Source organism: Lolium rigidum, chromosome 2, assembly GCF_022539505.1.
Source record: "Lolium rigidum isolate FL_2022 chromosome 2, APGP_CSIRO_Lrig_0.1, whole genome shotgun sequence".
Lineage (NCBI taxonomy): Eukaryota > Viridiplantae > Streptophyta > Magnoliopsida > Poales > Poaceae > Lolium > Lolium rigidum.
This window is the reverse complement of record NC_061509.1, coordinates 52442339-52468831: the sequence shown is the minus strand read 5'-3', so window position 1 is coordinate 52468831 and position 26493 is coordinate 52442339. Positions and strand designations below refer to the sequence as shown.

The 26493-nt window shown below is 43.2% G+C and overlaps 1 protein-coding gene across 1 annotated transcript; it reads left to right on the top strand.

Moving 5' to 3' along the window:
* The first annotated feature begins 16380 nt into the window (after positions 1 to 16380).
* Positions 16381 to 16740, top strand: LOC124689737. Its single transcript, XM_047223218.1, has one exon. It carries the CDS (start codon positions 16381 to 16383, stop codon positions 16738 to 16740), a length of 360 nt encoding a protein of 119 aa, XP_047079174.1.
* The last annotated feature ends 9753 nt before the right edge of the window (positions 16741 to 26493 follow it).

Genomic DNA, 26493 nt, shown 5'->3' with positions numbered 1-26493 from the left:
TGAGCCTTTGGGGTACCAAATACCATATCTTGGGGTATCAACCAAATATCGAAAGATTCTTTTGAGAGCCATCATGTGGCTCTCTTTAGGAGAAGCTTGATACCTTGCACACACACCAACACTCAACACTATGTCCGGTCTAGATGCACAAAGGTAAAGCAAGGATCCAATCATGGAGCGATATACCTTTTGATCCACCTCTTTACCATTGGGATCTAGTGCAAGATGACATTTGGTAACCATAGGAGTGGCCACGCCCTTCATCTCGGTCATCTTGAACCTCTTGAGCATGTCTTGGAGATATTTTGCTTGGTTGATGAAGGTTCCTTCCCTCAATTGCTTGATCTCAAAACCAAGGAAGAACTTCATCTCTCCCATCATAGACATCTCAAACCTATCGGTCATAAGCTTTGAGAATTCATCATTGAAAGCTTTGTTAGTAGACCCAAATATAATATCATCAACATATAATTGGCAAACGAAAAGCTCCCCATTGACCCTCTTAGTAAAAAGAGTGGGGTCGATTAGCCCAACATCAAACCCACGGTCTACCAACAATTCCTTAAGGTGCTCGTACCAAGCTCTAGGAGCTTGTTTGAGACCATAAAGTGCTTTATCAAGCTTGTAGACATGGTTAGGAAAGTTGAGATCCTCGAACCCCGGGGTTGCTTAACATAAACCTCTTCATGCAAAGGACCATTAAGAAAAGCACTTTTCACATCCATTTGTTGTAACTTAAAGTTATGATGCGAAGCATAAGCAAGAAAGATACGGATGGACTCAAGGCGAGCCACGGGAGCATAGGTTTCTCCAAAGTCAATACCCTCAACTTGAGAGAACCCTTGAGCCACCAATCTTGCCTTGTTCCTCACAACATTTCCAAACTCATTAACCATCTGGGTTTGCTTGAGTTGCCTCTTAAAGGGAGGTCTTTTACTTGGTCTAATATGCAGTCTAATCCTCTTCTTGTACAACTTGACTGGTTTTTCACAACTCCAAATTGGACCTCTGTTTACCCAAATACTATGGTTCTTCCTCTCTCAAAGCCCACTTCAGATCATGTGCCTTGTGTAGTTTCTATTGATACAGTTATACCACAGGCTCACATCTTCAGATTTGAGAATTTTTGGGTAGATCAACCTGGTTTCTTGGATTGTGTATCTTCTGCTTGGAACATTAATGTCATGGGACAAAATGAAGCCTCTGTTCTGACTAGGAAGTTGAAATTTTTGAGGCAAGCCTTGAAGAGATGGAAGACTGGTTTGTCCAAGTTAAAGCAATCCATTGCTAAGTGTAATATTGTTATCTTATTCTTTGATACTCTTGAGGAGGAGAGAGTTTTATTTACTGAGGAGCAAAATTTCAGGCAGATAGTAAAGATGCATCATGAAAAGCTTTTGCATGCTCAATTCCTTTATTGGAAAAAGAGGTGTACTGCTAGATGGATGAAGTTAGGTGAAGAAAACACTAAATATTTTCACTCTATGGCAACCATCAAGTACAGGAGGAATAATGTGGTGAGTCTTCTTGCTGATGATGGTAGAACTGTCACTGATCATGAGGAAATGGCTGCTTTGGCCCTCAATTGTTACAAAAACAGAATGGGAACTTCTAGGGAAATTGACATGTGTTTGGATTTGCCTGCTTTAATTAAAAGAGTGGATGGACTTGAGGTTCTTACTGCTCCTTTCACTACAGAAGAAATGGATAATGTCATTAAGAAAATGCCTCCAGATAAGGCTCCTGGACCAGATGGTTTTAATGGTCTTTTCTTGAAGAAATGTTGGGATATTGTCAAGGAAAGTTTCTACAAGTTAGCTGATGAATTCTATCATGGTAGAGTAAACCTGGTGCCAATTAATACTTCCTACATCACTCTGGTTCCAAAGTGTCAAAGTCCTGAAAAAATAAATGACTACAGGCCTATTTCCCTCACAAATTGTTGTCTCAAGTTTCTCACAAAAATGGCTCGCTGATAGGCTTCAAGATAAAATTATGTTGTGTATCCATAAAAACCGAGTATGGGTTTATCGAGAACGAGGACAATTCATGATTGTGTTGCTTGGGCTTTTGAATACATTTATCAATGTAAAGCTGCTGGAGCTGAATGCATTATTTTGAAGTTGGATTTTGAGAAGGCCTTTGATACAATTGAACATGAAGCTTTAGTTCAGATTTTAAAGCACAAGGGTTTTAATGATGAATGGATTAGATGGGTCGGGTGTTTTCTTGGTTCGGGTCCTCCTCAGTTTTGCTCAATGGTATTCCAGGAAAGCAGTTCAAATGTAAGAGAGGTGTGAGGCAGGGTGACCCTCTCTCACCTTTGCTATATGTGTTGGGAGGAGATGTGTTACAATCTGTGGTGAATGATCTTTTGAGACAAGACCTGTTGCATTTACCAATTATCACTGGTGATGAAGATTTTCCAATCCTTCAGTATGCGGATGATACTCTGTTAATCATGCATGCTGATGTCAATCAATTGTTAGCCTTGAAGCAGGCTCTCAATGATTTCAGTAAATCTACTGGCCTTTTTGTGAACTTTCATAAATCATGTATGCTGCCTATAAATATATCTGAAGAGCAGGTGCAGCTCCTTGCACAAGAGTTTGGCTGTGTTGTGGGCGCCATGCCATTTACTTATCTAGGCTTGCCTCTGGGTACTACTAGGCCAAAGATTCAGGATTTGTTGCCTTTGGTCGACAGAATGGAGAGAAGATTGGTGTCCACTTCTTCCTTCTTGGCATATGGGGGAGGTTGCAGCTTATTAGATCTTGCTCGAGCTCTATTCCTATAACTTTTTTGTGCTCTTTGGATATTCCCCAAGGAATTATTGCTCAGATGAATAGAATCATAAGACAGTGCTTGTGGAGTAACAGAGACTCTGAGACAAAAGGGAAATCCCTTGCCTCCTGGGATATGATTTGTAAGCCAAAAGAGAAGGGTGGACTGGGTATTATGGACTTCCAGAAGCAAAATGAGGCATTGTTGATTAAGCATCTTCATAATTTCTTCAACAAGAAGGACATTCCTTGGGTAAAACTTGTTTGGAATTACTATCCTAATGGTGTGCCACAGGACACTAATTTATGTGGCTCTTTTTGGTGGAGGGATATCATGAAGTTGGTTGACAAATACAGAGCCATTTGTACTGCTACACCTGGTTGTGGGGATTCTATTCTGTTTTGGCATGATAAATGGTCGAGTATTATACCAGCTCAGGAATTTCCGAGATTGCATTCTTTTGCTCTCAATAATCGGTTATCTCGTCAAGGAGGTGTTTCAATGTACAAACAGGGCCGAGCTCTTTTATAGGCCATTATCACAGCAGGCTTTTGAGGAATATAATAGAATGCAGAATATCATAGGCTCTATTTCTTTGGATCCTGTGAAGACTGATGTGTGGGAAACAATTTGGAAGGATGGAGTTTATACTGCCAATCTTTATTCCAAGCACTGTTATATCAATGTCACTTCCTCCAAGATTTACTCCTGGATTTGGAAATGCAGAGTGCTGCTAAGAATTAAAGTTTTTGCTTGGTTATTGGTGAGTGATAGACTGAATACCAAAGACATGTTGAGTAGGAGACACTGGAATGTCACCAATGACTATAACTGTGTACTTTGCCCCTGTCATATCACTGAGGATTGGGTTCATCTCTTTTTTGAGTGCAATTTTAGTAGAAGAATATGGACTTATTTACAGATTGATTGGGTACAAGCTGATAATATTGAAACTATGTTCATCCGGACAAGAACAACATTTGCTAAACCATTCTTCACTGAAATTGTGATCCTGGCCTCGTCGGCATATTTGGAAATTGAGGAATGCTTTTATTTTTCAGCATGAGAGACCTTCTTTCAGAGCTTGGGTCAATAAATTTAAGCATGAAGTTACACTACATGCACATAGGATTAAGGACAAACAGGCTGAATCCTTCAGGTCTTGGATAGAAACTCTGTTGTAATTTATTTCTTCTTTTCTTGTATAGCTTCCCTTTTTGTACATAACCTTTTGTAAAGTTGGGGTTTAATAAAATGCTGTGGGGGTTTTGCCCCACAGTTCTTGGTCAAAAAAAACATTTCCAAACTCATCTTGCTTGTTCTTGAAAATCCATTTAGTGCCTATAACATTGCGGCACTCCTTAGGCTTCTTTACTAAAGTCCACACTTTGTTGCGCTTGAAGTTATTGAGTTCTTCATGCATAGCTTCCAACCAATCCGAATCTTCAAGGGCTTCAAATACTTTCTTGGGTTCCACTAAGGAGATATAAGCATGATGATGGCTAAAGTTCGCCAATTGCCTTCTTGTGGAAACCTTTGCCCTTACATCACCAAGAACCTTGTCATGAGTGTGTCCACGAAGTTCGAGGTTCCTTTCTCTTCTTGCTAGACGACGGGCCTCGATCTCCTCCTTGGTCTTTCTAGGCCTTGGAGGTGTCACTTGATCAACTTGATCATTTGGGTCCCCGTCTTGACCTTGAACTTGAGCTTCCTCAATTGCTTGGGGTTGCTCAATCTCATGTGCTTGATCTTGAACAATGTTCGGAGAAGGGCAAGAGTTGATTGGATCCTCATTGGAGCCATTATGAATGATTGGTTGATCTTGACCTTGATCTTGTCCTTGATCTTGCACATAAGAGGGAGGGTCTTGTTCTTGTTCTTGGGTTGGTGCATCATTTGCTTCACTAGGTAGGGTTTGTTGATGTTGAGAAGATGAGGGCTCCACCGTGGTAGAGCATAGTTCTTCCCGAGACGCCACACCGTGTCCCTCAATGGGGCGGAAAAATCCCACACCCATTCTTACTATGGCATCTTGAGGTATTTCATCACCTGCACAAACATCAACTTGCCCCACTTGGGAGCCATCATTTTCTTCGAACTTCACACTACAAGATTCAATGATAATCCCGGAGGATACATCAAAGATTCTATAAGTGTGAGATTCGGCACCGTAACCAACAAATATACCCTCCAAAGCTTTAGGAGCGAATTTAGATAAACGAACTCCTTTGATTTTGTAGAAACACTTACACCCGAACACCTTGAAGTATGAGATATTAGGCTTGTTCCCGGTGAGTATTTCATATGGAGTCTTGTTCAAGCCCTTGCGGAGATAGAGCCGGTTGGAGGAGTGACAAGCGGTGGAGATGGCTTCGGCCCAAAAGTTATAGCGGGATTTATACTCCGCCATCATAGACCTTGCCATATCCATAAGAGTCCGGTTCTTCCTCTCCGCAACACCATTTTGTTGAGGGGTGTAAGCAGCGGAATATTGATGACGAATCCCCTCATCACTAAGAAAATCATTGAGTGTGTAGTTCTTGAACTCGGAGCCGTTGTCACTTCTTATTGCCATAATGAGGAGGTTGTGTTGGCGTTGCACCTCGGTAGCAAAGTCAATGAATATTTGTTGAGTCTCATCTTTCGTCTTGAGAAAGTAGACCCAAGTGTATCTTGAGTAGTCATCGACAATCACCAAGCAATGTTTCTTCGCACCAAGACTTGCATGAGTAACGGGACCAAAGAGATCCACATGAAGGAGCTCCAAGATCCTCTTGGAAGAGATAATGGTCTTGCTTGGATGCGGAGAGTCATGCATTTTGCCTTCAACACAAGCCCTACAAACACGATCTTTGGCAAAAGACACATTTTCCATTAGTCCCACAATATGGTTCCCCTTGTGAAGACTTTGCAAAGTTCTCATGTTGACATGGGCTAGGCGGCGATGCCACAACCAACCCACGTCCGCCTTTCCGAATAGGCACATCGCACTTGTCGTGGTGGTCCCCGAAAAGTCCACCACATACAAGTTGTGTTCGCGATACCCAACGAAAGCGACTTTTAGAGTCTTGCTCCACAAGAGGACCACAATATCATTATCAATAAAGACGGCGAAACCCATCTTGCCAAGGGCGGAAACGGAAAGCAAATTGTAACCAAGGGTTTTGACAAGCATGACATCCACAAGAGTAATGTTGTGTGCAACCACAACCTTGCCAAAACCCAATACCTCGGATGTAGAATTATCGCCAAAGGAGACGGTGATATCATTAATGTTAGGCCTCAACTCCTTGACGAGGTTCTTGCCGCCGGTCATATGACTTGTACATCCACTATCAAGTACCCATTTTGAACCTCCGGCGGCATAGTCCTACATGAGATCAATTCTTGGATTTAGGTACCCATTTCGCAATGGGTCCTCTTTTGTTAGCAACAAGGGTCTTTGGGACCCAAATAGACCAAGCAACATAACCATCATATGGGCCAACATATTTAGCATAAACATCACCATAATAATCTTTAAATAAAACATAGTGAGGGTTAGCAATTCCCGCATCATCATCATTCATGGTTTTGCCCTTGGAGGCTTCACCATTAGTGACGTCTTTCTTCTTCTCTTGTGCGGGCTTGGCCTTTTGCTTGTTTGCCTTCTTTGCCTTGGCATTAAAACCAAGGCCCTCCTTCCCATTGTTTGATCTTTGCTTACTCAAAAGATCATCCAAAGAAAGTTTACTTTGGGGAGAGGAGGCCTTAGCAAGTTCATCCTTCAACCTAGCATTTTCCTCAACAATATTTGCATGATCACATAGAGGAGTAGAGGAACTAGGCACATCATATGAAGCAAGCCTAATTTGAAGTTGCTCATAGGATTTGGATAGGAGAGTGAATTCACTCTTCAAAGCTTTGTGAGCTTTGTCTAGTTCATCTAGATCCTTCACAAGTTTCTCATGATCAACCTCAAATTGGGCCTTATCCTTTTTAAGCACTTTAGACTTAGCCCTAGCAAGATCTCTAGCTTTAGTGAGCTTGTTAATTTTATCTTGAGGCTCTTCAAGAGTTTCTAGCCTCTCCTCAAGAGAAGCTATAGTTTCTTGACTTTCCTCAAGAGCATTTTTAAGAGCATGAATTTCGAGAGAGTCTTCTCTCTCTATTTGACCCTTTTTCTCAAGCATATCACTTTGTTGAGCTAAACGAATCATGAGGTTTGAAACATGCTTTTTAGTGTTACCTTGTAGGTTGAGAATGAAATCATCAAAATCTAGCATTTCTTGTTTCACTTTTAGACTAGCATCATCAACCCCTAGATCACTAGATATGTTAGGCATAGAGGGGCTAGGAGATGATACCTCGGAGGATTTAGCCATGAGGCAACTTTCTTCCTCCACAAGAATGACCTCATTGGGGGATTCACTTGGTGATGAAGAGTTAGTGGAGAGGGAGGCAAGAGCGACCAATCCATTAGAGGTTGCATCTTCTTCATCATCAACATCATCATCTCCGGAGGTATACTCTTCTTGAGTTGATAGCACAATAGGTGTGTCCAAGGAGGACCTTGCCATGAAGCAATGTGCATTCTTGATAGGAGGGTTCTCATTGGGAGATTCAAAGAGAGATGAAGAGGGTATGTTGGTGGTGACGATGGCGGCCAATTCCTTTGAGCTTTCTTCATCTTCATCACCACTAGAACTTTCAACTTCATCGGATGAATATTCTTCCCTTGTTACTAGCACAACTCTTGAGGGCCTCTTGCCCTTCTTGGTCTTGTTGTTGTAGAACTTCTTGTTGGGGGCTTTTGAATATTTGCCCTTTGTGTCCTTGCTCTTGTCCTTGGGAATGAGCCTCCCATTATGAAGCTCTCTATTTTCATAGGGGCATTCGGCAATGAAGTGGCGCTTGTCATCACAATTGTAGCAAGATCTTGTCTTTGGACCAAAGCTAGTGAACCCACTTTTGTTGTTCCTCTTGATGTTGTCTTCCTTGGCCTTGGAGGGATCAACCCAAAAGGATTTTGCATGGAAGGCCATGTGATCATGGTAGTGGCATTGCAAATCTTCCGGATAGGACATACTCCAAGATGCCCTATAAGATTCTTGAGGAATCACTTCTTCAACGGAGTTGACCACCAAGGCAAGGTTGGAACCTTTTGCCATCCCAAGAGCACGATTGCGAGAATCATGAGAGGTTTCCTCAAGCACCTTGAGAGCTTGCATCTCGTGCACGACTTGTTGAGAGGTGAGAGAGGAATAGCATTCCCTCCCCACAAGAGTCTTGACATCAATGGGTACAAATGGCATCATGCATTCAATGTACTTCTCCTTGATCCAAGTGTCATTGATGTGGGTGGCACCAATAAGCCGGAAGGCATCGGCAACGGTGAGAAGTCTTCCATACATGACTTCATGATCTTCATCCGGTAGCCTCATGAACCCTTCGGCTTTATTCTTAAGAGCATTATACTTGTTCCTCCTTGTGCTCTCACTTCCAATGCAACTAGCGGCCAAGCCATCCCAAGCTTCCTTGGCGGTGGTGTAGTTCCGGACACGATGCAATTCCGGTGTCCCAACACTAGTTTGAATCATGTGTAAGGCGGTGTTGTTGAGTTGACTATCAATCGCTTCTCTTCTAGTCAACTTGTCGGGGTTGTATGGCTTGAAGCCCTCCATGATGATTCTCCATAGTTCATTGGAGGCACTACAAACATGAGAGCGGAACTCAAATTGCCAAGTATCGAAATTATCAATAGAAAACTTAGGTGGGTCGCCCCGAATGTTCAAATGGGGATGGGGAACCGGTATATCGGGAGATAGGAAAGGTGGAGCTACTCGATTGTAGCTTTCACCTCCACTAGTTCCCCTAGGAGATGCACTGGTAGATTTGATAGTGTTTAAGTTATCACCTTCCACGGGTTTGGTAGATGAGGGTAAGTCCGAAGCCTCTCCCTCATCTAACGCACCCGTGTCTTTTACCTCTACACTAGGAGCCTTGGGAAGGGCCGGAGCCAAAAGCTCGGCAATCATCTTTTCATGCTTTCCATTTGGGCTTCCATGGAGGACTTCAACGAATTGAAGTCTTCCACGGAGACCAACTTGGCGGCCCCTTCCGAGGGCTCCTCGTCCGGCATACTCTTAGGCGGTTAAGCCCGAAATAAGAGCCGAGGCTCTGATACCAATTGAAAGGATCGTATGCCGCACCTAGAGGGGGGGTGAATAGGTGCTAACCAATTTTTAGTTCTTTTTCAATTTAGGCTTGACACAAAAGGTAAATTCTCTAGATATGCAACTAAGTGAATTTACCTATATGACAAGGATATCAACTAAGCAAGGTATAGCTACGCAATAGGAGATAGAGTGGGATAGAGGTAACCGAGAGTGGAGCACGCGATGACACGGAGATGATTCCCGTAGTTCCCTTCCTTTGCAAGAAGGTACGTCTACGTTTGGAGGAGTGTGGTTGCTACGCAAGCCAAACCAACAGCCACGAAGGCTTCACTCGGATCTCCTGTGAGCAACGCCACGAAGGCCTAGCCCACTTCCACTAAGGGATTTCCTCGAGGCGGAAACCGGGCCTTTACAAAGTTCTTGGGGCACACATCCACAACCAAATTGGAGGCTCCCAAATCTGTAACAATACAACAATCAACAACAACACATCAACAACAAATCAACTAGGGAACCAAATAGGAACACTAGCATGAGATCCCTCAAACAAGAGAGGGGAAATGAAGAACGCTTCGGTGAGGATGTAGATCGGTGTCTTCTCCTTCGAATCTCCAAAGATCAAGAGCTTTGGTTGGGGGAGGAAGGAGATCTTGCAAATCTTGACTTTCTTGAGGTGGCTCTAATGGAGGTGGCTTGGCAGATTTCTTGTATAATGATTGAGCAAGCAACCAAGGTAGAAGAAGGGGGTATTTATACCTCCCCTCAAAATGAGCCGTTGCAGCTTCGGGGGCCGGATAATCCGGCCTAAGTAAGGGCCGGATAATCCGCCCCCCGGATAATCCGGCCTTCGAGACAAAACCGTGACATTATCCGGCCAAATGTCCGGCCCCATGCCGAGACTTGTTTTTCTTCCGAGTCCTTAGCCAAAATCGAGGGGCCGGATATTTCCAAAATATCCGGCCCGGATATTCCGGCCACGGTACAATACCGGGACAATATCCGGGCAAAAATCCGGCCCCTATCTTGCGCTGCTTTTCCTCGGAGACTTAGCCAAAAACGGGGGCCGGATATTTCAACAATATCCGGCCCGGATTATCCGGCCTGGCCAACTTTTTCGATAACTTTTGACGGACGATCAAATCCAACACACATGAATAAATATCTATGTAATCCCTGTACCACTTAACCAAACATTAGTGTATCACATATATTGACATCAAACATACAAAACATAATGTGAGAGATGTTCTTTCAGTTGTTGCATATGAACACATGTGTTCTTAGCTTTACTTTTAATGTTCATGGCGAAGGTTGAAACTGGTTCGTTCATTGTTATATGGTTGGAAACAGAAAATGCTACATGTGGTAAATGGTATAATGTCTTGAATAATTTGATACTTGGCAATTGTTGTGCTCATATAGATCATGTTTAAGCTCTTGCATCATGTACTTTGCACCCACTAATGAAGAACTACATAGAGCTTGTTAAAATTTGGTTTGCATGATTAGTTTCTCTAGAGTCTAGATATTTTCTGGTTAAGGTGTTTGAACAACAAGGAAGACGATGTAAAGTCTTATAATGCTTACAATATGTTTATATGTGAGTCTTGCTGCACCGTTTTATACTTGAGTTTGCTTCAAACAACCTTGCTAGCCTAGCCTTGTATTGAGAGGAATTCTTCTCGTGCATCCAAATCCTTGAGCCAAATACTATGCCATTTGTGTCCACCATACCTACCTACTACATGGTATTTCTCTGCCATTCCAAGCAAATACTTCATGTGCTACCTTTAAACAATTCAAAACTTTATTACTCCTTATTTTTGTCAATGTTTTATAACTCATGAGGAAGTATGTGGTGTTTTATCTTTCAATCTTGTCATTTACTTTTGACAGACTTTCACCAATGGACTAGTGGCATATCCGCTTATCCAATAATTTTGCAAAAAGAGCTGGCAATGGGGTTCCCAGCCCCTATTAATTAACTTGCATTAATAATTCTCTTCACATGTTTTGCTCTGATTCATCAGTAAGCAACTTAATTTTGCAAATAGACACTCCTCCATGGTATGTGAATGTTGGAAGGCACCCGAGGATTCGGTTAGCCATGGCTTGTGTGTAAGCAAAAGGTTGGGAGGAGTGTCATCCATCAATAATGAAACTAAAATACATGTGTAAACAACAGAGAAGAGGGATGATCTACCTTGCTGGTAGAGATAACGTCCTTCATGGGAGCCGCTCTTGAAAGTCTGGTTGATGAGGTAGTTAGAGTGCCCACTACCATTCGTTGACAACAACAAACACCTCTCAAAACTTTATTTGTATGTTCTCTATATGATTTCAAAACTTGAAAAGCTCTAGCACATGATTTAATCCCTGCTTCCCTCTGCGAAGGGCCATTCTTTTACCTTATGTTGAGTCAGTTTACCTATTTCTTCTATCTTAGAAGCAAACACTTGTGTCAACTGTGCATTGATTCTTACATGTTTACCTATTGCACTTGTTATATTGCTTTATGTTGACAATTATCCATGAGATAAATATGTTGAAGTTGAAAGCAATTGCTGAAACTTATATCTTCCTTTGTGTTGCTTCAAAGCTTTCTACTAAGAATTTTTTGCTTATGAGTTAACTCTTATGCAAGACTTATTGATGCTTGTCTTGAAAGTACTATTCATGAAAAGTCTTTGTTATATGGTTCATTTGTTTACTCATTGTCTTTACCATTGCTTTGAATCGCTGCATTCATCTCATATGCTTTACAATAGTATTGATCAAGATTATGATAGCATGTCACTTCAGAAATTATCCTTGTTATTGTTTACCTACTCGAGGGCGAGTAGGAACTAAGCTTGGGGATGCTTGATACGTCTCAAACGTATCTATAATTTCTTATGTTCCATGTTACTTTTATGATGATACTCACATGTTTTATACACATTATATGTCATTATTATGCATTTTCCGGAACTAACCTATTGACGAGATGCCGAAGGGCCAGTTCCTGTTTTCTGCTGTTTTTGGTTTCAGAAATCCTAGTAAGGAAATATTCTCGGAATTGGACGAAATCAACGTCCAGCATCTTAGAAATCCACGAAGCTTCCAGAACACCCGAGAGCCACCAGAGGGGAGGCCCAGGGGCCCCACACGCCATGGAGGTGCGGCCACAGGGGGGGCGCCCCCCTACTGTGTGGTGGCCCCGTCAGCCTTCCGACTCCGCCTCTTCGCCTATTTAAGCCTCCTCGACCTAAATCTTCGATACGGAAAAGCCACGGTACGAGAAACCTTCCAGAGCCGCCGCCATCGTGAAGCCAAGATCTGGGGGACAGGAGTCTCTGATCCGGCATGCCGCCGGAACGGGGAAGTGCCCCCGAGAGGCATCTCCATCGACACCACCGCCATCTTCATCAACGCTGCTGTCTCCCATGAGGAGGGAGTAGTTCTCCATCGAGGCTAAGGGCTGTACCGGTAGCTATGTGGTTAATCTCTCTCCTATGTACTTCAATACAATGATCTCATGAGCTGCCTTACATGATTGAGATTTATATGAGTTTTGTATCACTATTCATCTATGTGCTACTCTAGTGATGTTATTAAAGTACTCTATTCCTCCTCCATGGTGTAACGGTGACAGTGTGTGCATCATGTAGTACTTGGCGTAGGTTATGATTGTAATCTCTTGTAGATTATGAAGTTAATTATTGCTGTGATAGTATTGATGTGATCTATTCCTCCTTCATAGTGTGATGGTGACGAGTGTGCATGCTATGTTAGTACTTGGTGTAATTGCAATGATCTATCATGCACTCTAAGGTTATTTAAATATGAAAATCGAATGTTGTGGAGCTTGTTAACTCCGGCATTGAGGTGCTCTTGTAGCCCTACGCAATTAGTGGTGTTCATCATCCAACAAGAGAGTGTAGAGTGGTTTTATTATGTGATCAATGTTGAGAGTGTCTACTAGTGAAAGTATGATCCCTAGGCCTTGTTTCTAAGCATCGAAACTCCGTTTACTTACTGTTACGTTGCATGTTTACTCGCTGCCATATTTTATTCAGATTGCTATTACCACTCATATACATCCATACCACTTGTATTTCACTATCTCTTCGCCGAACTAGTGCACCTATACATCTGACAAGTGTATTATGTGTGTTGGGGACATAAGAGACTTCTTGTATCGTGATTGCAGGGTTGCTTGAGAGGGATATCTTTGACCTCTTCCTCCCTGAGTTCGATAAACCTTGGGTGATCCACTTAAGGGAAACTTGCTGCTGTTCTACAAACCTCTGCTCTTGGAGGCCCAACACTGTCTACAAGAATAGAAGCACCCGTAGACATCAGGATGCCATGAAGATAAAAATATACCTTGTGTATTGGCATCAAGATCATCGATTTGAAGATATATATGTGATATGATCAAGAAGAAGAAATGAAGATGGAGTTCCTATGTGGAACTCAATATTAGCCATGCTCTAGCTTATGCGATAAGCAATGGATGATCAAGATCTTGAGTGCTTGATTCCAAGTGAAGAATTCTTTATACACCTCAAGATAGTATGATAGAGCATGAGAAGATACAAGGTTGACCAATACAAAGAGTGAAGAATAGATTCAAGTTTGGTCAACACATGAAGCATGAAGAATGTGCCACATAAAGTCATGTGGTATGGTAAGCCTTGTCCAATTATGCTTTATGAACTAACCCATCATATATGTGCACTTGTGTTGTCTATGTGGGTTAGGTATCTTTCCATGAGCATGCATCAAAAGTGAGATCTCATATAGTCCATGAGAGGATGACATCAAGTGGTGATCGTCATCAAGATATGCATCAATGGAGCTTTCCCATCATGGTGTATGGGGGAGCATTTGTGAGTCTTCACGAAACAACAATGATCAAGTAAGGCATTCCGGCTTGAGTGGAGCTCGAAGAGTTATCACCAAGATCAAGCGGGATGCGCAAGGCAAAGGTATGGCCTTGCTAGGTTTTCCTTTTACCGGTCTCAATGTGGATGTTGGGAGACCGGATTATAGGATAGATAGCCGCACTATCAAGAGGGGCTTTCGGTTGGGTAACTTGATCACATCGTCTTAGGGAGCTCAATCCTTTGCATACTTTGCATATCACTATTGCTTCTTGGTGTTTCTCTGTGAGAGGTTCTTGAGCTTGTTGCTAGCTTTACAACAAGCCCAAGTTCATCGAAAACGGAATCCGCATGCATCTTCTATTGCGTTTTTGAGTTTGGACGTCTTTACCGTTTCTTGACGGTGGGAGACTCCCTCTCTAAAAACATCTAAAAATATCCTGTGAGGAGTCTCCATATTTCTATTCGTCGTTATCTTTCCAACAAAATTGGTTTCATGTCAATCGGGGTCCGGACACAAAAGTTATCACAGTTTTTGTATAACATGTTTTACCCGCTGGCCTGGTTTCTCACCCGGCGTGACCGGCCGGCCCGGTTCAAACCGGCCCGTGGACTGCTGCCAACCGGGCATGTACTGTAAGACACAGAAGTGTCCCGGTCATGGCCCGGTCACAGGCCCGGTTTGGACCGGACGGGTCCGGCCCCTCGCCCGGTCTGACCGGGCGGTGGACCGGCCTCCCCGGCGCAGGTTCTGCGCAAAACCCGCCCCGGTCACGACACGACGCCTGGTCCGGTCTGTGGTCCGGTCTGACCGGGCCCTGGACCGGACGGCCCGGCCCCAGGCCCGGTTGACCGGCCTCCTCGTCGGTTGACTCAGCCCAACTTTTCCCCAACGATTATATTTGCTCTTGGGCTATAAATAGCCCTTCTTCCACCTTGGACTGTGTTAGTTCTTTCCCCTTCTTCACCTCCATTGTTGCTCTTGGAAGAACTTGCTTCCCCTCTTGATTTTCCCCATGATTCTTGCCCATTCTTGAGGATTTGAGAGAGGAGATCTAGATCTACAATCCCCACCAATCAATTTCTCCTCTAAGTGAGAGGAACCCTTTGGATCTAGATCTTGGAGTCTTTTGTTGACTTCCCCCATTGTTCTTCCTCTCCAATCTCATCTTAGCATTTGTTGCTTGGGTGAGATTTGAGTGTGAAGGACTTACACCTCTAGTGTTCTTGCTTTGCATCATTGCATAGTGTTGAGCTCTCCACCACGATTAATTCGAGTGAGAGACCGTGAGCTTGTTACTCTTGGAGGGAGACCTCCTAGTTGGCTTGGCGGTTGGTGCTCCGGTGATCTCTTCAAGAAGATTGTGAAGAGGCCCGGGCTTCTCCTTCGTGGAGCTTGTGAAGTGGTTGTGGAGCTTGTCATCTCCGGAGCGGAGGAAAAGCTAACCATAAGGAAAGGGCCATTATCCTTCGTGGGTGTGGTTCGGAGAATAGGGTGAGCCTTCGTGGCGCGGGGAATCCTTCGTGGGACCTCCACTCCTCCAAACGTGACGTACCTTCTTGCAAAGGAAGGGAACACAGGAATAAATCCTCGTCTTAGCGTGCCTCGGTTATTTCTATACCCGAGTTCTCTTTCTTTGTGATAGCCATCGTGCTTGAAGTACATATATCTTGCTATCACTTGTGCTACATATATCTTGTGCCTATCTTGCTTAGCTCTAGTTGATATTGTTACACTTAGTTGAGCTTAGCATATTTAGGGTTTGTGCTTGTAAACTAAACGTTAGTTTAATTCCGCATTCTTACAACAAATCCGCAAGAGTTTTTAATTGCCTATTCACCTCTCCTCTAGGAGACATCTCCTACGTCTCGATGATGACACCTGGAAACCCTACCCCTGGAGTGCTGACAGGAGCATGGCACCGGCGCAGCAGTCATCCCTCACAGGTTCGTGATAATGTCTAGCTGGAAAAAAAAGTCAAGTTTGAGGCATGCCGCGGGGTAACTACCTCCATACGTCTCCCAAATGTCTGAGTGTGTCCACAATTTGTGTCCGGCGAGAGTATGTCTGTGCCCGATTTGGAGCCTCAGACTGGAGACCCTCTTATAATGTCATCCAAATTTATATAAAGGCTAATTTATGACGAGCGGAGCGAGATCCATCATCGAGAGGCTTGAGCCGAGTGGATCATCATTGACCTATGTCACCACCACTACAGATACCTCTTTGTAAGCCGCCACACCTCGTGGTGTCCACGAGGATACTGAAAAGATCTAATTTGCAGCCAAAGTTTTGCGTCTAAGCACGGACCCTGCACACATGTCAGTGACACGTCACTCGTACAGCTGTACCAGCGCCGTGTGTCCAAATGGTTTCGTCTCCGTCTCCAATTTCCCTCCCCGTTTTCCCCTTCCCGCCATCGTTTCCCTCCACTGCTCGCTCCGTCCCGCTCCCACTCCGTATTAAATCTCCTACCCGTCCCCCGCCAATCCTCCCAGACCGCGCGCGTTCACACCTCCCCGGCGCAGAAACCCGCCGCGAAGCTCTCCCCCGCGCCTCCGTACCGGCCATGGACCGCCGCGCCCGCGCCGCCCCGCGCAGAGAGCAAGATTGCCCGAGCCGCGGCCGGTTCCTCCGCCCCGGCGCGCTCGCGCGGCTCCGGGACTCCAGGATCGTCGCCCGCTCCCTCCGGTCGTCGGCGGCGGCGCGCCTCTCGCTCCCGTCCGCCCCTCCGTCCCCCGCGCCGGCGGAGCCGCAGCAGCGGCAAGACGCCGTGCCGCACTTCCTGGCGGGGTCCACGAGGGGCATGTGCGGCGTGGGGCGGTACCCGCTCAGGCGGAGGATGGCCGCGGCCAGGTGCGTCGTGTTCCTGCCGCCGCCGCCGTCGCCGGAGGCGTTCTGGGAACCGTCGTCGGATCTCATCTTCTGACAGCCTGGCTAGCGCCGGAATTGGCTCTGGGGACGTGCGTTTAGATTCGTGTTTCCAGATCTCTGTGCAGATGGTTTTGCTGGTCCGGCAGGCTGGGGCTGATGAGTAGATCTGCTGCTGTTCCGATCTGATGTCGTCTATTACTGGTGTTGTAATTGATCCAAACTTACAAGTTTGTGAATTGGACTCATAGTATAACTTTCTTAGTTTCATAATAAAAAGGTTTGATGCATGGATGGACACCAGATTGAGGAATTGGCATTGGACTGCAAGAATTGCATGCGTTTGGATGCTAATAACAGACTTGCAACTCTGAAACTTGTCCCGTTCCAAGAACTACGCCGCTCCTTAGTACCCGGCCAAATAAATTCATCAAAGACCAAATAAGCAATTGCGGATGAGCACCAGCCTGGACTGTCATCTGTATTGTACTCCACCTAGTGACTGATTAACCACCTTCGTGGCAAAAACCTCGTTCAACTATGAAGTATGAACCTGCCACTATCAGCAATTATAGCCCCATCAACTTCTCAAATAAGCAAGTAAGGAGATGAAAATTTCATCTTATCAAATATCATGTTAATTTTGCATAGTCTTAATTGCCAAACTTGTCCTGGTTCTGCTAAAACCAGTTTCCAAACTCATTTGTATTACTAAAAGGTGGATATATAAATATATTCCACCTTCACAATGGATCATACAAAGCGAGAAAAATGGCAGTAGAAAAATAATTGCTCAGCGCACAAAATCGAAATGTTCTTATATGCCATTTCGGTTTATATTTATTAGAATTACACCCTTACCCATGTACCAAAAATGTCGTTGTTTTTACTGAATTTTAAGTGTTCAAAGGTGCTTATTCACAACTTGGCAATTATTTGAAAAATTCTTCACACGATGCCTACCAAAGTTAGGAGCTGTGAAGCTTCAAAAGTGAAGAAAGATGCACAACAAGAACAAACATAGCGTTCTTGGCTAAATTATCTAATATGTGTTCATCTTTTAAATTGCCACTTCAGACTGGCGGGGATTTTCATATAATTAGGCAATAATAAGATAAATATACGGTATGTGGTATGTCTAATTGTAGTTTTATGCTTAATGCAATTATTGAGCATAATATACATATGGAATTAAATCTTATAGGAGGGCTTTCACTTGGAGTTACAACCATGTGGTGCCCATCTTTGAAAAGTTACCTAGGATTTTAATATCACTGGATTTGGAGGAACAATTTCCCTTGACTTTGGTGACATCTCTAGAAAAAGGTTGTCTGATCGTGCTCCCCTTCTTTTGGAAAGCTAGTGATATGGTGATCCAGGATTCCCCTTTTAGATTCAAGAATGCTTGGTTAATGACTAATGTTTTCATGACATTATGGTTAGGATTGGAATTAACCCATAACAAGCTAGTATATATGTATGGCACACCAAGTCGAGAAAATCGAGAAAGGTTTTAAGTGGATGGAGTAAAAAAACGAGGATAGTTGCTAGTCAGTATAAATAATAAAAAAGTTAAGTTGTTTGAGAGAATTGAAGCTATTGTTTGAATGGGTATGACACATGATAGAACAAATTGCATGGTTTCTTAGATAGGAAGAGGCGAAGTGGGATGAACAAGCTAATTAAATAAATTGAAATCAATGAAGGAGATTCAAATACAAAGTTTCTCCAAGCTAAAACTAATGGGAGACTTGAATATAAATATAATTGTTAGTTTAATGAAAGGTGATGATGTGATCACTTGATAGAAAATTTGAAGATGCACATTAGGCATCCTATTGGGACAAATGTTTTCCGGTCTTAGGAAGGGATTGACAACATTGATGATATTGCGAGAAATGTTTTAGTTTTTCTTTTCACACTTGAAGAAATTTAATAAGTGGTGTCTGGTATGGAAGATAATGAATCACCATGGCTACATGGATTTCCAGCTGAGTTTGTTGGGACTTTGGTATTGTATTAAAATTGTCTTAAAGGTTGGATAATTTTATCTTCATGAAATGGATTAAAAAATGTTGAATCATGGATTTGTTACCTTGGTTTCAAAGTGTAAGAACCTTGACGATGTAAAAAAAATCAGGTTCATGCGTTTAATAAGGGCGAGCTTTAAGATAATTACCAAATAACCGATGAACACACTTTCTTTGCCCCCCCTCCCGACTTAGTAGTCCGAAACACCTTGTTATGCATACACATTCATGATCCTATGATTAGTGTGTCGTGAACACATAATCGAACTGGTACCTGATTACATCATCCATTGCATACTGAATAAAGGTGTTTTTTTTTTCGAAATGAGGGAAATATCGCCCCAGCTTCTGCACCCAAAGGATGCACACGGCTCTTTTTATTAGATTATACACAAAACCTTACAAGAACAATACCAAAGATCAATCTCGAAGCAACCTTACTATACCTACAGTGGGATGAAGAGGGTGACAATACACCAACTCACATCATCCAAAAAACTAAATGTCTTCCCAAAACCGTCCAATAGCAGATGAGAAGCACATCCAGTCGAGCAAACTCTCAACGCACGCCAACCGCACACGCCACAGAAGTTGCTACCGCCGTCTTCCTCGACTCCATCTTCAAGAGAGATCATAGCATTAATCTTGCAAGACCTGCCGTCGATGCCACCATGACGCCAGACGGCTCCACCATCCTGCACGCATACATCATCCCGCAGCTGTCGTCGATACCCTGCAGCACCATGCCACTGAGACTCAGCGCCAACAATGTGGTAGATGAATACCACTCCACCGACATCCGCCAACATCCAGCAGCTGCTCCAAAAATGATGCCCCAAGAGGAAGAACGACGCAGGGCGCGCCGCCATCATCCGATCCGGGAGACCCGGACCTAGGGTTTCCCCCGGAGTAGCACGAGTGAGAGACCGCAGACTGCAACAACTGCCTTCAAGAAGGTAGCGGTGCGACATGTCACCATCATCCGCCAACCGAGGTCGGAGCACGGTTTTCACCGGCAGCCGCGCATCCCCAACTCGCCGAGTGTAGTGCCAAGACGGGCAAAGATGACACCTTCGACAAGGTAACGACGTCGACCGACGCCGCCATCATCCGCCAAGACCGAGGTCGAGGCTCAGTTTTTACAGGCCGCCATGACACCCCAGACTAGATCACCATTGCCGGAGACCTGTGTGAGATCATGATCCCCCACACAGGACTACCAGCCTGGCCGACCACCTCCGACGAAGAAGATGACCACCACCACCATGCCCGGGGCTGCTGCCCTAGGTTTCCTCATGACGCGAGGGATGCCCACGAAACGCCTCACTGCCGAGGAGGCAGAGGTACGACATGCGGATCGAAGCCCGCCCCGGCCCAAACGGACCAAGATCGGACCCGATCTTCACAGCTGTCGCCCGGCCGCCGCATGCAGATCAACGCCATGGCCGTTACCTCCCTGCGCCGCCGCATGAAGGAGAAGTCTGGCCGTACGCCGCCGCCGTGCCCTCCGGTCGTGGGGGCGAGAGGAACGGCCGCCCCCGCCGCCACGCCGCAGGACTTTGCCCGGCAGCGCTTCCGGCGACGGCGGTGGGGGAGGGGGGCGCCCTAGGGAGGATGAGGGGAGGGCTCCGGCGTGTAATATCCCAGGTATTGGGGTTACAAAAATAGAGGAAACAGATGTGTGCATTGCATTCATGCATAGAAAATCTGGGGAATTTTCGCGCTTTAAAGTAAAACATTCACGATGAATCGAAGTTTCACTTGACCTTGGTGGAATTGAAGTAGATCATCAAGTCAAGCGCTATAAACCTCAATGTGACTTTGCTAAACCCTTGTTTTGGGTAGAGATGATTTGATCTAAGGGGTTAGATCAAATGGAATTAAAACTAACACAACAACCCTTTAATCAAGGATCAACTACTTGATCTTATAAAAGATCATAACATGGTATTCCTTGCCATAACATAAGAACATCTATTCAATTGGAAATCAAGTAACAATAATGGAGAACCCATTCTTCACTTATCTTTTCCATGTTTTAAACTAACCCATGTTCTTACCATGAACCTCATGGTAATTCTTGAACTAAATTCTTGAACTTAACACCAACAAAAGTTTATCATTAAACCCTAGAGATGGGAGAGGTATATAATCATTAAAGAGATAAGAAGCACACTCTAAATTATTAACACTTAAAAGTTAAGCAACTACCTTGAGGTACAATTGAATTCACTTTAAAACTAAATACCAAATATAGCAAAACATAAGGACCTAAGTACATAAAAGCCACACCTTCTGATTTCAATCACAACTTATTAAATATGTGGAATATCAAAAAACTAAATTCGTTTACATTACGAATTATAGTTCAAACTATTTGAATAAAATAAACTATGAGTATTTTGAAACTCATATGATCATGCCTCGGTGAAATCAAACATCACCATTCAAAATTGGGGTATAATCCTTATCTTTGACATTTTGATCCCAATAATAATATAAATACAATCACATATGATATAGTGACTCAACCACAAGCATAAAATCATTCACAAGATATTTAGTAACAAATGTCACTTGGCTATCCAAAAATAAATCACATGAGAGGATAATCTCAATGCCACATAGGATGAAAATATCAACATAGCTTGAATCCTAAGCTATGCCACCTCATGCTTAAGGGATTGCTATGGATAAGAGCATGACAACCAAGCACCTTACTCAACAAATTAAAGCAAGAGTCATCCACCCATGTGTCATGTTACTAGAGCATGCCCAAGCCTATAAAAGGACCATTCATCCTTATAACCAAAGTTAACTATAAAAAGAACCATAAACATTTTAGTTACTCTAAATGATAAATTAAGGATAATAAAAGAAGTATATTGGTAGAAGATAAAAACCAATTCTCAGAGCCTTAGTAACTAAAGGAGCACATGAAATATTAAGCAAGTAACCATTTTTATCATGCATTAGGGAGAGTAAACCTAGTCAATGCAATATGGTATCATCTCATATCTACAACCTAGAATTATATCTCAACTCTAGTTTGTGTATCACTTAAGTGATTATAACTAAGAAACCTAAACCATGTTTGAGATCCAACCCATGTGTCATTAGGTAAATAGCATTTGAACTCTAATGGTTCATTAATTAAATCCTATACTTCAATTAAAACATAAGAGCCACCTAATGCTAAGTCCTATAATTAAACCATATGTGTAGTGATCAACCCATTATCTTTGTAACAAGATAAACCATGATGGAAACAATAACTACTTAGATACTTTCAAATATAATGATAGTATTAACCTTAATAAGGGGGTTATGATATAAACTATAAAACCCTAATACAATTGAGCTCACATAAAATCATGTGCAATTGACCAATTCCTCCAGATATGAAGCCAAGTCCTAATAAATAACTTCCTAAACATTTGGAATAAGAATCATCAACTCTAATTATCCAACAGGGAGTTATATTACAAATGAGAAAGAAAATTAAAATGAATACCTAAATTCTTGTCTAATTAAAAATTGCAACAAGGCTCACATATATTTATGTTTATTCAAAAACAACACAGTAATACAATGATCCTTGTATTAGACCTCATGAAAACCAAATTGTTAAAAACCCGCAAAACAGAACAAGAATTCAAATTTGAATTAAAACCAGAATTGAAAACAAGAAATAAAAACAGAAAAAGAAAAGGAGAGGAAAAAGACTTACCTGGACCTTACCTGGCCGTGTAGCCCACCAAACGGCCCAACAGCCCCAGTCCAGCACAGCCCATCGCGGCCCAGCTACCGTTTCGCGTGGATAAAGACGAGGAGACGTCGTCGTCTTCGTCTCCTTCACTGGACGCACGGGAGCTCGCCACCGCGACGAGAACTCCACGTCCCGCGGTCGCCGCCGCAGTGGTTGACCGCCAGCGCACGCCCAAGGACGTATAAAATGCACGGGAGACCTCCATTTCTTCCTCCTCTCGCATAATTTCTCCCCAATGCCGAAACCCTAACCCTCAGACCACCACCTCTCGCCGTCGTTTGGAGCCTCCCCGGACCTCGTCGTGACCACCATCAGCACCGCCATGGTCGACATGGTCACGGTGCGGGAGGAATCGAGCCGAAACCCCTCAGAGCATCCTCACCGAGCTCATCTCTCCGACGACCGGCGCCATGAAATCCGGCGAACCAGACCACCGCAAGTCACGCCGTCAAGCCCTGCGTGCTCCTGGTGAGCCACTGATCCTCCTAGCATGCGTAGCTCGCTCGATTGCATCCCATAGCATGCCCTGCATCGTAGGCCCGTGAGCTCTGCCGCTCGGTCTCGCCGCCGGCCAAGCTCCGGCGACCATTTGGAGGCGGCGCCACCACCAGTAGGTTTGTCTCGTCGCCCTCGTTCGACTGAGCTCACACACGCCCTCGCAGGAACCCGGGAACACCGGCGACCATCGGCGACTGGCCGTCGGCCAGCCATTTCCCTGCCACATCGACGCCACGGTGGCGCCTGACGTGGACCACTGGCCCACTAGCCAGTGGCTGTGGGTACATTAGGCGTGTACATTTAGTTGTTTTCAGTTTATTTCAAATTACAGAAAATGTCTGAAACTTTGAAATAATTTAGAAAATCCATCATAACTCAGAAAAATCCAAATGAGATATCAAAATGATCCTTAAAATAAAATCTATCCAATAAAAATATAAAATGAAATCTATATTTTTAATAAAAATTCAATTATTTAATACTTGTTATTTAAGCCTTATATACTAATTCTAAATTCAATTAAAATTCAATAATTAGGAAAACTTCCTAAAATAAATAAAAACCAGTAAGTAAATAAGGAAAACATTAAAATTAATTTTCCTTTACTATTAACTTATTAAATCCTTATTAGGAGGATTTAAAACCCTAATTAATAATTACCTTAATTATTAATTCTTTAAAAATAATAAAATGCCAAATCCAATCTTATGTTTATTATAAAGTGATTAATAACTTCAACCTTATCATGAAGTTATTAACTTAAGAACTAAATGGTAATTAGGAAACTCTAGTTCCATTATACATGAAATAGTAGTTCCTTAATTTCATGTGAATTCTAAAACCCTAATGCCATTAAGAACACTAGCTCCATTAATCAATAGGAACCATAAATTGTTTCTAAAACCTAAACCCTAGATATAACATTAGATCATGTATTTCATTTTGATTCATAGAACTATAATTAGCAATTAAATACTTGCCATGCCACATAAAATGTAGGAGTCCTATTATCAATAATTTTGTATTCCATGTATGCATACCTATCCAACCTAGTTGATCAAGTATGATCAACCAAGTCTAAACCCTAGCTCCTATTATCAAAACCAATATCCTTACTTAGCATCACACCATTGTGATGAACCCTAAATGCAAACATGGCCACTTTGTGCATCCTATTCCATACACACTAAACCCTATTAGTGTGAGATAATTATTGAACATCCTACTTAGGAAACCACCATGCCTTACTTAGTGAATCCAATAGCAAACCCTAGACAACCTCAACCCTAATTGCAATACTTCTTATTACTTAAGAAGTATGTTCTTCAAAAGTTATTCTTTTGAAGTAAACAGAGAGTCATCATCAACCCTGCCTAACAGGACCTATAAATCCTAGCTATCTATTACCACTAAGATATATCCCCATGATAGCAACCAATAATTGCTTAAGATGCTTATGCTTCACTAAAACCTTACAAGCCCTAATTATTGATGAATCCAACTTGGTTGTGATCCATCTACTACTTACTCTAGAAACCAATTAGAACCATAGAAAACCAGAGAACCCCACAAACCTAATTATCATACTTGTTCTTCATTAAAGGACATGTTCTTCAAAAGTTATTCTTTTGAATTATATAATAAGTAACCATCAACCATGCATTATAGGGCTTAAAATTGACAATCTGTTCTTTACTTATTATACAATTACTATTCCCGGGTGTGTATGATTGTTACTATGCATTTTACCACTTGCTTACGATTCTAAAACTACACAACCCTGAATAAGAACCTTGATTGTGAATCACTCTAAAAGTGCAACACATCCTGAACTAATCATTACCACCCACTAATCCTAAATCATCGGGGTTAGATCACGCTTAGAGAGATTGCATCGCATACTTATGCATTATTGCATCATTGCCAATCTTTTAAACATCGTCCTTACCGGACGATGATGCTTGATGACTGATACGTCTCCAACGTATCGATAATTTCTTGTGTTCCATGCCACATTATTGATGTTATCTACATGTTTTATGCACACTTTATGTCATATTCGTGCATTTTCTGGAACTAACCTATTAACAAGATGCCGAAGTGCCGCTTCTGTTTCTGCTGTTTTTGGTTTCGGAAATCCTAGTAACGAAATATTCTCGGAATCGGACGAAATCAACGCCAAAGATCTTAGAATCCCCGGAAGCATCCGGAACACACGAGAGGGACCGGAGGGGGGCACGAGCCCACCACACCATACCTCGGCGCGGCCTAGGGGGCCCGCGCCCCCTAGGGTTTGGCCAGCCCTTCGACCCCCGGCGCCGCCTCTTCGCCTATAAGAAGCCCCTGGATCAGAAAACCCGACACCAATTGACGAAACCCACGTAAACCTGCCGGAGCCGCCGCCATCGCGAAGCCAAGATCCGGGGGACAGGATCTCTGCTCCGGCACCCTGCCGGAGCGGGGAAGTGCCCCGGAAGGCTTCTCCATCGACACCGCTGCCATCTCCACCGCCATCTTCATCACCGCTGCTGCTCCCATGAGGAGGGAGTAGTTCTCCATCGAGGCTCGGGGCTGTACCGGTAGCTATGTGGTTCATCTCTCTCCTATGTGTGTCAATACAATAATCTCATGAGCTGCCTTACATGATTGAGATTCATATGATGATGCTTGTAATCTAGATGTCATTATGCTAGTCAAGTGAGTTTTACTTATGTGATCTCCGGAGACTCCTAGTCCCACGTGTGTAAAGGTGACAGTGTGTGCACCGTGTGGGTCTCTTAGGCTAGATTTCACAGAATACTTATTCACTGTTGAATGGTGTAGTGAAGTGCTTATTTATATCTCTTTATGATTGCAAGCATGTTTGTATCACAATTTATCTATGTGCTACTCTAGTGATGTGTTATTAAAGTAGTTTATTCCTCCTGCATGTGTGCAAAGGTGACAAGTGCGTGCACCGTGTTAGTACTTGGTTTATGCTATGATCATGATCTCTTGTAGATTATGGAGTTAACTATTGCTATGATAATATTGATGTGATCTATTCCTCCTACATATGCATGAAGGTGACAAGTGTGCATGCTATGCTAGTACTTGGTTTAGTCTCGTTGATCTATCTTACACTAAAGGTTACTTAAACATGAGCATTATTGTGGAGCTTGTTAACTCCGGCATTGAGGGTTCGTGTAATCCTACGCAATGTGTTCATCATCCAACAAAAGTGTAGAGTATGCATTTATCCGTTCCGTTATGTGATCGATGTTGAGAGTGTCCACTAGTGAAAGTCTATTCCCTAGGCCTTGTTCCTAAATACTGCTTGAGTTACTACTCGCTTGTTTACTACTGCTGCGTTACTACTACTGCGTTACTACCGCTTGTTTACTCGTTTTATCGCGTTACCATCGCTGCAATACCACCACCATCAACTACACGCCAAGCACTTTTCTCGGCACCGTTGCTACCGCTCATACTTATTTATACCACCCGTATTTCACTATCTCTTCGCCGAACTAGT

Bases quoted from the DNA above. Each gene is read 5' to 3' on its own strand.
- LOC124689737 (XM_047223218.1), top strand. From the start codon at position 16,381: ATGGACCGCCGCGCCCGCGCCGCCCCGCGCAGAGAGCAAGATTGCCCG.